This window comes from Plasmopara halstedii, assembly GCF_900000015.1.
Source record: "Plasmopara halstedii genome assembly, contig: Scaffold_2165, whole genome shotgun sequence".
Classification (NCBI taxonomy): domain Eukaryota; phylum Oomycota; class Peronosporomycetes; order Peronosporales; family Peronosporaceae; genus Plasmopara; species Plasmopara halstedii.
In genome coordinates, this window is record NW_020189073.1 from 69,554 (window position 1) to 81,680 (window position 12,127).

At 48.6% G+C, this 12,127-nt stretch overlaps 1 protein-coding gene across 1 annotated transcript in view; it reads left to right on the forward strand.

Annotated features, from left to right (window-relative positions):
• PHALS_03290 (uncharacterized protein) overlaps positions 1-82 on the forward strand; it is a gene marked incomplete at both ends in the record, with an annotated part of 365 nt that extends 283 nt beyond the window's left edge. Inside the window, one exon of the mRNA XM_024717566.1 lies at positions 57-82. Within this exon, the coding sequence (XP_024583052.1) occupies positions 57-82 (26 nt within the window). The remainder of the gene's footprint in view (positions 1-56) is intronic.
• Positions 83-12,127: the final 12,045 nt, after the last annotated feature.

Genomic DNA, 12,127 nt, shown 5'->3' on the forward strand with positions numbered 1-12,127 from the left:
TCTCGCTGCAGGATTGCGCTGACTGACTATCATCAACATTCCCCCGCGACGCGAAGTTTCTGATGTTAGTCTTGGCCAATAGTTGCAGAACTTCTTCGTCGAAATCGGCTTGGTCAGGAAATCGTCGAGTTGGTACTTGGATTTGATGTATTGTAGGTCGATCGACTTTCTCTTGAGTTGATCACGGACGAAGTGGTACCAAATATCGATGTGCTTGGCTCGACTCTGATATTCGATATTCTTGGCAATAGCAATTGCCTTTTGGTTGTCTTCGTGCACAACGGCTGAATAATCGATCTTTTCTTCATTTTAGACACCAAACCCTTTGTCCAAAGCACTTCTTGTATGCATAGTGATAGAGCCACGTTTTCGGCTTCAGCAGTGCTAAGTGCCACCCTTTGTTGTAGCTTTGACTTGGATATACCTGGTGACTTGTTGATCAAGACCATGATGCCTGATGTCGAACGACGGTTGTTCTTGTTAATTGCCCAGTCGAAATCCGTATATGCACTTAGCTCGAGTTTTCCAGGAAGACCTTGATAGCAGATCCCTTTTGTCGCAGTTGACTTGAGGTAACGCAGCACACGAATAGCCGCACTCCAATGTTCTTCACTTGATTGTTCTAGATGTCGGCTTGGCTCGCCTACCACAAATGCACTGTCGGGTCTTGTTTCACTCGCCACATATAGCAGTGATCCGACAAGAGATCAATACGGACGGTTCTCCATTCTTGGATCACCCTTTTTGCACTTGGTCAGAATTCGGCTAATCACATGCGGCGGCAATGATTATTGCATCAAAATGCTCGTAACGTAATCAACAGCTGAGATATCAATATCGGCGCTTCCAGACGTGATACAGAAAATCTGATACGACCAGTCAGTTCAGTTCGTGCGGCGGCAATGATTATTGCATCAAAATGCTCGTAACTTAATCAACAGCTGAGCTTGGGTTGTTAATTGACTTGAAATTAACTTGATTGGATTTTTTCACCATTCTGGCGATGCATGCACTTTGACTTATTTTCAGCTTCTTCCACTGCTGCTTGTACTCGACTTCTATGCCAAAAATAATGCGTATGTTTTCCAATATCTTGATTTTGAAGTAACTGGTAAGCTCACCCGTAATCGGATTGATCAGGTCAACCGACTTTGATCCAATGAGCATCTCATCAACGTACAGAATCACTAACACCCGTGATCTTCCAACTTTACGAAAAAAAAAGCACGAGTCTGAAACACATGCTGCAAAACCCATATCGATAAATACGCTTGAGATCGCCTTAAACCAGGTCGCTGCAGCATATTTCAATCCATATAGAGTTCGATTCAGTTGATCGACTTGGTTTGACTTTGCTTCGACATCTTATAGCGGATAGATGTACACTTCTTGTTCGAGGGATCCGTTAAGGAACGCAGTGTCAACATCGCACTGGTGGATGAACAGACCAAAATGGCAACATACCGCCAGAAAGACACGAATCGAATTCAAAATTACCACTGGAGAATACGTTTTCGAGTAATCCATAGTATAGATTTGTTGATAACCTAGTGCCACAAGTCGAGCCTTGTATCGCTCGATTTCATCATACTCATTGTACTTGATCGCAAAACTCCATTCGGTTCCTATCTTTCTGACTTGATTTCTGTTGAACCGCTGGTCATGTCTTCTTTTCTTCCAACGCTTTCTATTAAGCCTTGATTACATCATACCACATCTTTGACTGCGGTGACTTTAATGCATCTTGATACGTCGCTGGAATTTTGAGAGTTGCATTCGCTTGTTCGTATTTGAGACGATAGCGCTTCGGAGCACGTTCCACTTGCTCTTCGTTTGTTCGTGGAATGATCGCGTCTGACCTTGGACTAGAACCAACGTTTCAAAATTCTGACTTGGTGGTAGTGCAATCGGTGCAATGTGTCCGCCGCTTTGAGGCGATTGAAACACAGGGAATTCATCGATCACTTCCAATCTCCCCCTGAGCACAATTGTCAGATTCGGATTCACCTCGTTATCACCCGATCCATATAGATATCATCAATATTAAATAGCGGGTCGGACTCATCCAAGGATCTTGGATGTTGGGAGGTTGTAACATGTGTCATACTTGAACCGATTCGAGGCACGTTGGTTGTGTCGGTTCCAGTTTGGTCTACAATCATTGGTTCGACGTTACTGCGTCGATACCACAGACAATTGCAGTCAATCATCATCAGCAGCAGCAGCAGCATCATCATCTTGAATGCGCTGAGAACTTTACTCACCACTAACGACTTGCTAGTACTTCAATTTTGGTTGTTCTTGAAACACAGCTGAACGCGTTATTTTCACTCGCTTCAATCTAAGTTCCATGCACGATATCCTTTAATTTGATCCAAATATCCAAGAACATACACTTGTATGTTTTGTTGCTTAACTTGACATGCTTTGCCTTCTCAATTTGTGCATAGCCCAAAGCTCCAAAAATGTGAGAGGTTTGGTCTTTTACCGAAGCACACTTCAAATGGGGTTTTCTTTGGCTGGACGGCACACGGAACTCGGTTGGTCACATATACTGCAGTGTTCATAGCTTCTGCTTGCCACTTTCGTTAGCGTTGCATATAGTTTAGCATCAATCTTGCTCGCTTCGTGATTGTTCTTTTCATCCGTTCTGCCATCCCGTTCTGTTGTGGTGAATACAGAACCGTTGCTTGGTGGATGATACCGGCCTTTTGACACACTCACAGCAAAACGTTTGTTGATGTATTCGCTTCCATTGTCGGTGGGAATACACTTGATCTTGGCACTCAGTTGGATCGTAGGCTTCGTTTCTCTTTGCGTCCGAAACCCGCGCTCTAGCGCTGAAAATCAAGCTTTTATCGCAGTGACTACCGGCGATCCGGAGCCATCCTGTTGTAGCTTTGGGCTTAGCGCTTTGCATTGCCAATTGGCTATATGCTCCTGGGATTAGAAAAGCTTTGGAAAGGTCACACGTGTGCGCGCTGTGAACGGGATACTAGAGGTGTCATGCAGGCTATATCTTGTAGGAATATACCGCAAGCTTCACAGACCCTGCGCACGCTGCCTGTTCTTCATACTCGTGTCAAGAGCGAGTGGACCCTCATCGAAGGTAATATTTTCGTCCAGCGGCAGCTTGATATTGCCACCATCGAAATCTTTGAACTTTCTTGTGGGAATCAATCAGGTAGTACGAGTCAAAGAGGCTATAAATTCTCACTCATCAGATTTTATTCAGCGCAAACATTGTTAAGCAGCATGCTATCACATAAAAGAACATAACATATCATGCTTTTGATACTCAACTACCGAGATCGCGGCGGTTGCCACGGAGGTCGATCGCTTACCTGCTCAGCTTGACTTCATGATAACAAGCCTGATCTGCCTGTTTGGTCTGTAGCTGCTAGGCAAAAAAGTAATTCCCGGTAATCACCGAGAAAACCTAGCCGTCATGTTAATGTCCTTGTCGGCGGTGTATCGCAGGTGCTAGAATATGTTCTCAATTTCAGTATCAGCTATGGACATACAGGTTGTAACTAGACATGATATCAAACTCTGCCTATAATGATTCAGAAACACGTATTTCAAGCTAAAATAATCAATACTTGAAACCAGCGTTTAGCCAAATATAAGGGCCATCTTACCTGGATAAATGGCAGCAAATGTTACGAGCGCCTGTCGACACAAGCTTGTAATTACTGAAAATAGTTGTGAAATTTCTTAACAGCTTAAACCATGTAGAGAATTTGTCTTATACCAAAATAAAATAAGTAATGTATCAATCTACCTAGCTAAGATTGAAAATCTGCATATGATATTGTCAACTCGAAGGTGATCGTTGATTGGAGTGATGGCCGACTTGTGTGAGGGTAGCCTTACCTTGGAGCTTTGGTCGTACAGGCGCCGCCTTAAGAATTATATATGCGCACTGAACGTTGCGATGGTCATTTCAAGGGCCGGAGCAGCAGGAGATGGCTATCTTCGGCCGAACATGCAATATTTGCGATAACTTCGGACGAAGCGCAGCGTCGACACTCGAGGAACGTACCACGCGTCGCGACGACTTCTTCGCAGTCTTCTCAGTCGTCGCACATTCACAGCTTCTACCCCATGGCGATGTCAAGCCACTTTGGCGGCGAAGCAAAGAAAAATGCAGCGAGTCGCGACACATCGCTCCAGAGATGTGTGACTGAGCAGTCGAAGGAAAGATGCTGTTCGGAGTCCATTGCATTGTAGCCATCACGAATGCAAACGAGAACGCCCGGATGCAACGCCTTCAAAAACAAGAAGCACGGCCGGACCGGCAGAAGACAGAAAGCTAATGCAACTACAAATCTTCAAACACCGGTTGAATAATCTTGTGTAGCGCTTACAAAGCTGCACATACATCTTGATATGAGGAGCATCGACACGCTGTGAGTGAATCTGCTTTAGGAGCCGCTTCATTGGGGATTTGTGCGTCCAGATTACTTGAAGAAGCGCGGCCCGAGGGATCGTCGTGACTTCGCACTTCTTCGCCCCATTTGTGCAGACCAGTTACGAAAGCAGACGTCTATCGCTGGTGTTTGAAGCGTCAGATAAGCTGTAACGCGCCAAATTAGTCTTTGATCTGTATTGCGACTCGATATAGCTCACTTTGCCACTTCATCCGCACACTTGGGACCATCGACACAAGCGTGTAGGCAATGTGGCGCTGATTGAACTAAGTCAGCTATGCCTTGCCATCCATTTTGAAGTTGACACGGGACTGAAAGCCGAATACGAGCGACAAATGAAGCAACAATGCACAAGATACCGTCGATAAACTCCAATCATCGAAGATCATCCCGTCGTCTCGTATTGTGGCTCCGAGCCCACGTGAAGTCATATTGGCTGCTTCAGACCGTCTGACACCGCTCATCAAGAGACAAGTCGCGCTTAATGATCTCCCAGTGTATCTTTACCACACCCTCGTCACTCGCCACAACGTTGAAGCCCGGCATCACTCGATCGTGTTGCCATACAGTACTTGAACCCTATTTAACATAGGAAGCACCGACTTTAGTAACTCAACACTCGGCGTGGTTCAGTTACACACGCTCGCCATGTTCACTGCCTGAATTGCAGGAGCAGCGCAAGAAGCTTACGCTTGATGGGCGCGTCAGGACATAGAATGCCCAAGCCGCCTTAGATGCGTCGCTGGTACAAGAACTCGCCAGAAATCAACTGCACGTGCGGTCGCGATCATGCTTGCGGCTTAGTACAAATCAACTGTCATCGACGCAAAACTGTTGCCGGGATCATGGTGCGCTGCGTCTGGCGCTACAAACGCAACAGCGCCATCATCTGCGCGGCCAAGAGCCGACCACATATTGTGAGCGCGTGTCTACATAACGCCTTGAAGCCATCGGAAAAGCGCTTATGATTGTGTCAGCGACTATTTTCTGTCCAAATGGCATATTCAAGTACTTGACCGTGCACATGCGACCGAGAACATGGACACCCATAAGCGTAGGACATATATGGTTCCTGTTCAGCGCCGACAGCACCGACTTTGACAAATTAAGCTTTGCGCCGAAACATTCACATTACCAATTGACAACGTCGAGTTGCGCCTGCAATTCTGTAAAAAGGAGCGGCTAGTCATCCGCGAAGAATACTCCAGTCGCCGTGTGGTCTGCGTTTAGACACATCTTGTGCTCCTCTTTCGCGCGCAGCATATTGCCAAGCAGGTCTATCGTCAAAACGAAGAGCAGCGCATACATTGGATTGCCTTGCTTTACCCTTCGCATTGATTTCTTGCGCTGTCTGTTCGTTGTTGTTGATCAGCAAGTGCGCTTGCTGCTTCGCGTATAACAGCTTGTTCCAGCGGATGTATGCGGGTCCAATGCCAAAGCGCTCGTGCGAAAAAAACATACACGCCCTGGTGACGCTGTTAAACGCTTTCTGAAAGTCTAGCAACAGCATGTCGGCCTCTTCAGCACTACTCGTCAAAAGATCTTCTATGTCGGCGAGGAAGAGCACTTGGCGGTGGATTGGCCAGCCCTTGACGAAGCCGTTCTAATCAGCATGAATTAAGTATCGACTGGTATGACCATGGGACACAACAGCGCCTATGACGGCGCCTTCACGTCAACAGGCAAAATGGTGATCGGTTGGTAACTGCCTGGCATAACGCGCGAGTCACTCTAATGCAACATCACGACACCCGTCTTGCGCTTAGACACGAGCAATTTGCCATGCCAGAGCCGCCCGTTGAAGAAGATCGCGACACCTGCCAAAGCCATCTGGAGCCACTTGATAAAATCCAGCTCTCAAGCCGATTATACCTGGTGCTGACGATACCTTCATGTGCCGGATCGTGTGTTCAAGGTCCGCGGCAGTCAAGTCTGCATTAAGTAACTATCAACCAGAATCAGAGTCAAAGCGCGTAATCAAGACCAGGAGTTTACGCTGCATATGTTCGTCTGGTGGCGGTCTACCTGACAGACTATCCAGATCGCCCATCTTTGGCTACCAATGCTTCAAGAAGTGAGGCAAGATCTAGTGTGAATTCTTCTAGACACTTTCATCTCGTGTATCGGCTTCTTCAGTTAAGATCTTGCGCACGGTCGCATTCAGCGGCGGAAGAAGTGCGACGTCAAACGCTTAAAGTAGGCTGCTTGCAAGTCGAATGTAGTATTGTGGTGGAACTGGTTCGTTCGCTAGACCGTCTCCTTGTAATGGCGCATACCGTTGTCAAAGCGTTCGCGGTCGTCGATACACGATTCTAAGCAGCAGTTTGATCTAGCGCGACTCGGGCTCCTTCGACGGCTTGTATGTCTTGAATTCGGAGCTTCTTCAGCACGTCTTGCAGCTCATTTTAATGCGCGCCTCTCCCAGCCCCCAGACTTTGCCCGGATCGTCGGCGATACTGACTTGTCACGCGCCAGCTTGGCCTCCTTCTTGATTGCCGAGACAATCTCAGGGTAGTCAAACTGTTATCTTGTGGATTCCCGTAGTCACGGCCGTGGAGCCGCGTGCCGGAGTGAACCGTCACGTTGGTGCGTGGTGGTAAATAACATGCACCGGGAAGAAGTACGTAGTAGCGGTGGCAGAATGTCTCAGACACACACACGTTGTCCAATAGGTTTTCCGTTGCAACGGACTGGTGAACACGCGCTTCTTGTCACGAAGTATTCCCTATTCGCCAGCAACACCAAGCCTTGGTGCCGCTAGTGGGAAGCACTCGCGGCAGCCGGATCAACTCGGATGGTAGAGTAAGTCGTGCGTAGAGCAGTCAAGGCGCGGATTGAGCGGCTTGTTTAAGTCGCCAGGCACAAATGCGTCACAACATTCTCAAACTCATCCGTGTCCAAGTACGCTTAAAATTGCTGCTTCTCCTGGCGATCGACAGGCGCGTACACATTGTGAATGTAGGTGGAAGCAAGCTCAATTGTACTCTCCACAAGTAGATTACGTCCGGGAAAACACATGCGCGACAAGATTACAAGAGTATTGACATAATTCTTACGCAAAAGACTGCGAATCGATACATTCTACGGTGGTCCACTGAACTCGGAAAGTTTTGACTAGGTCTAAATGGATCCCAGAAGAATTAAATACAGTCACAGACATAGCACCAAGAAGCATTGAATTTTGAGCACCCGGGAAGTGGAGCTGTATTGGGCCAGACTCAACAATGCAGTGGGGCTTTCGATTAAAGGAAGCTTAGTTAACGTCGGTGACCATAATTCTATACTTAGAACCACTACGAGTTTAGCGGACGCAATTCCCTTACTCCAAGAATAACTACCACCTTAACGAGGCTAATGAACTCTTTCGCTTAAATAGTAAACTCAATTTTACGGTTTTATTAGTGGCAAAGCCGCCTATATCTAAATCAATAGATTTTTCTATCTATAAAGTTCGACATAATTAAATGTATAACTACTGGCAATCCAGCCACGTACTGACTTCTTGTTTCAAGTGTAGCCACACCATCTTGTCTTCATATCAGGACACGTCAAACTCCGCTACACTTTCCCCCATCGAGATTCTGAACACCTAAAGTTCACATTCAACTGTCTCCTCGAACGATGCTCGCATGTCCAAGACACCACAACACTACCAGGACCTTTTTAACGAATTCTCTGCTCAACGAGCCTTGTGTCGAGGACACGGAAGCCACCCAGCCTCGCTTGTTCTAAAATGTCCGCGAGTAGAGCCCTTCTTCGTCTCCTGCACGCGGTGCAACTTCAGACAGCACGTCCGCGGCCTCAATGGAAGCGCAGCCCAACCTTTCATTAGCCGGGGAGTACCATGCAGCACATTGTCAGCGACAGGATCGGACGACAAAGCACACCGACGCAATGTCTACTACCGACCGCACAAGTAGACACTGCGTCGGTGTTCTTGGTCGTGCGATATATCCGACTCGTAGTCGAGTCGGGTATCCTTTCCCAGGATGGGAAGAAGAAGAGGGAGTGCCCCAGCGGCGCGACGTGAAAACCTTGCGGACGCCGTGTCCGATTCCCGATCACTCGACTTCCGGAGTAGGTGGCGTCATTACCAATGAACTCGACGAGGCGCAGAAGCAGCAGCCGGATGCTGTCATCAGGAGGGCAATCATTCGTGCGCACCCACTATCGGTCCTTGACTGTTGGTGGAATACGGATTTCGCTCGGCGGATCCCGCTACGTAGCAAACGACAAGATCACTCGATTTACGTATTCGGGCCCCCGGTCACTTCACAAGCCGAGCAGGTCCAACAAAAAGCTCTCCGAGCTTGCTTCTTGGTACCTCAAGAGACCCAATTGGAAAGATATCGCGCTCGACCTCGCGTTCAAAGAGGAGGCGATCCTGTACCCGCGATGCCTATGATTCCTGTGGTACTCGCCCCTGGTGATACCGCTACTGATAATGAAGAGCTCTTTGAGCGATGGGTGCAGCGGCTGCGGAAGCATTCCTCGCTGTCTCACTTACAGTGGAGCCACACGGAGGTGGACGTGCGCGTAAAACTCCATCTTCGGTTCGAGGTTGCCAAACTTAGGCGCGTCGTCAACTTCCTTCGAATTGTCGCCCTGCGACGTATGAGCTGATTTATCACGCTCCTGCGAGCTCTGTGGTCTGTCATACTTATAAGTCTGCGACCACAGCAGCTCAGGGCCATATCATGAGCTCAGTGCCTGGCCCTTCGGCTTCCCTGGCTAGCGTGGGGTGTACGACGACGCGTTACCCCATGGTCCCTTTGATTATAAGCGTCCACGACGTCTGAGCAGTAATGCCGGAGTGACATTTCAAGCTCCCAAAAGACCTCGAAGTCGAAGAATCCCCCCCACTTCACAAGATACTGGGTTCGACCCTGGCGACGACGTCGATCCACAAGACGTTCAACGTGTTAGTGGACATCACAATTCCCGTCGAGAAGATCGGTGGCGGACGATGACGATTGGTTCGATTGCTGTCCGGTGACTCGACATGCTCTTCAAGCTCTTGAGGACGAGGTCCGTCGGGGTCGGGACTCCGCATAGCGTATAGCGTCATGCTGGGGTGCATACCGCTACGCGGAAGACCAAAAAAGCTTGGAGCATGTTGTGCACCGGCTGCCTCACGCTTAGGACTTTAGCGCTCTGTCGGAGCGGCTCCTAGCCGTCGAGCAGACGAATGTATCACATCATGCGGAGGTGGAGCGCTTGGCGCCGTTGAAACGGAAGTTATTGCACGACGTGCTCGGAACCAGTTGCTGGATTAGCTTCGAGGAGGTCGAGCGCCTTTGGGCTCAGTACGGCTTAGACAAGCCCTCATCAAACAACGGATAGTTGCGCATCCGTCTCGAAAGGTTCAGTGTATACACAAAGCCTCGCTTGGCCACAACCTTGAATGGTCCGATAAACCGTGCACAAAGCTTCTTGCTTTATCCACGGTTTATCAGACCATTCATGGGTAAGAAAGGTTTTAGCATTTAAGAAAATTAAGTCTCCGACCTCAAAGTCTTAAACATTTCTACTACCTCATCCGTCTGGATATTCCAGCGTCATGTCTTGGCTTTCAGCCATCGCATCGAAAAAGTGTCGTAAGACACTCAACTCTAATCTGGTAGAGGAAATTATTCACTTCTTTGCCATCACTGAGGGGGCTGAAATCAGCTAGACGATCGGCTATTCCTTCGCACCAAGCCCAAGTGGGTAGGCGGCGTCAGCGATACGCAAGGATGATGGGGCCGTTCGCGCAGAACGGCGTGTAGTCATTAGACGCATGCACTGCATTATTCTGAGCGAGATCTTCGAGTGGCGGCATGGCGCTCTAGCGCCTCGGCGTCTTAGCGCATGCGCTATGAAGGACCTCCTCGACGACGCAATTCAAGCGGTCAGTTTGACCATCGGTCTGCAGATGGACATATTCAGCTTGGTGCCCAGCACCTTGAAGATCGTTGGTCAAATTTTCCAGTGAAGCGTGGGTCTCTGGTAGAGATAATTTACTTTGGGAGTCCATGTATCGATTCACAAACAGCGTTGCTGTACCCACAATGTCGATTGAATCCGCAAGATGGGCCGTCTTGTTCAAACGTTCGACGAAGACCACGATATTTTCGTTGCCCGCATAGTCCTTCGGTAGGCCAAACACAAAGTCCAAACTCATAGACTATCTACACCCGGAGTTTACCGGGGAATTGGCCGAAGAGGGCTTCACCCTTTGACACGTCTCACACGTGCGCATATATGCGCTCGTCCATTTGTACCGCATGGACCACCAGAAGTGGCAACTCACAGAGCTGTAGGTCCTCTCACGACCGAGAGGACCACTGAGTGGGGTGTCGTGGGCTTAATAGAGGATACAATACTTCAAATTCGCATCGTGAGGAACCACAATTCGTGGCGTATCCGTCGAGTTGATGCTATAATACAGCAAACCGTTTTTCAACGAATATCGGTGAAACAGTGCGCGCAATCGCGACAACAACTTCTTGTCTGAGTTTTCGATACCTTGCTCCCGAAAGCCCGTAGCAGCGCTACGAACATATCATCATCTGAGTATGCGGCGCGGATCAAATCCGTCACTGACGACGTCACCGTTGTTATATGAGTCTGCTTGACAACACATCAGCCAGATCATTCTCCTTTCCCGACTTATACTTCACCGCAAAGTTATATTCTGCGCAGAAGAAGAGCCACCTTGCAATACTCTGCGAGAGATGAGGCAACTGAGTCGCCGTGCGTAGTGACGCTTGATCTGTGTAGATCACAAACGACTTGGAATTGAGCAGGTTCACCCTGAACTTGACAACTGCATACTTCATCTCAAGCATTTTTTTGTCGACGACTATCATCGTAACGACTCAGGCGTAGAATGACTACGAGTGCAACGCGGTCACTCGATCTCACCCCCTCGGCATCTGCTAACAGTAGCGCACAGCCGATGGCAAAGTCCGAAGCGTCACAGACCACACTGAAAGAACGATCGGGGCCTAGCAACGTCAGTATTAGTGCATAAAGAAGGCTGCCTCTGACCCAGTCAAAAGCCTCCCGATGATCAGTATCCCAACATCATTCCGCATCTATTTTAAGGAGATTCGAGAGTGGTCATGGCATTTCTGCATAATTCTCGATGTATTTAAGCAAGGAGTTGGCGAGATCCAGCCACTTACGCAAGTCCTTCTGGTTTTTGGAACCGGCCAGTCCACAGTGGTCTTGATCTGAGCGGGATCCGCTCGAAGGCCACGCTTCCCAGTGAAGCACCCTATTAGTGGAACTCTTCCGCACCGAATATGCACTTGTCTGCATTAGCATACAGCTTATTCTTACGCAAGCACTCGAGCACGGCTGCTAAATAGACGACGTGGTTCTCTTCACCAGTCCTTCCTTGCTCCACCCAACGGTGGTCGAAGATGTTGTCGAAGTATGTCTGCGCATACGCCCAGTGGACCCTTATTAACTACACTGCAAGAGGATTAGATGTTGCTGGTGCATTTGACAGCCCTTAGGGCATTACCAGCCACTCCCAGAGCATGCGGCTTGGAGTGCTCACCGCTGTCAACGGAATGTCACTCGCTCTCATGAGCAATTGGTAACACACGTCGACCGAGTCGAGTGCACTGTACTTCGTACATCCTATCATGTTGTTCTGAAGAACATCCTTTCTAGGAATCGGCGTCTGTGCCGGAATGGTGGCA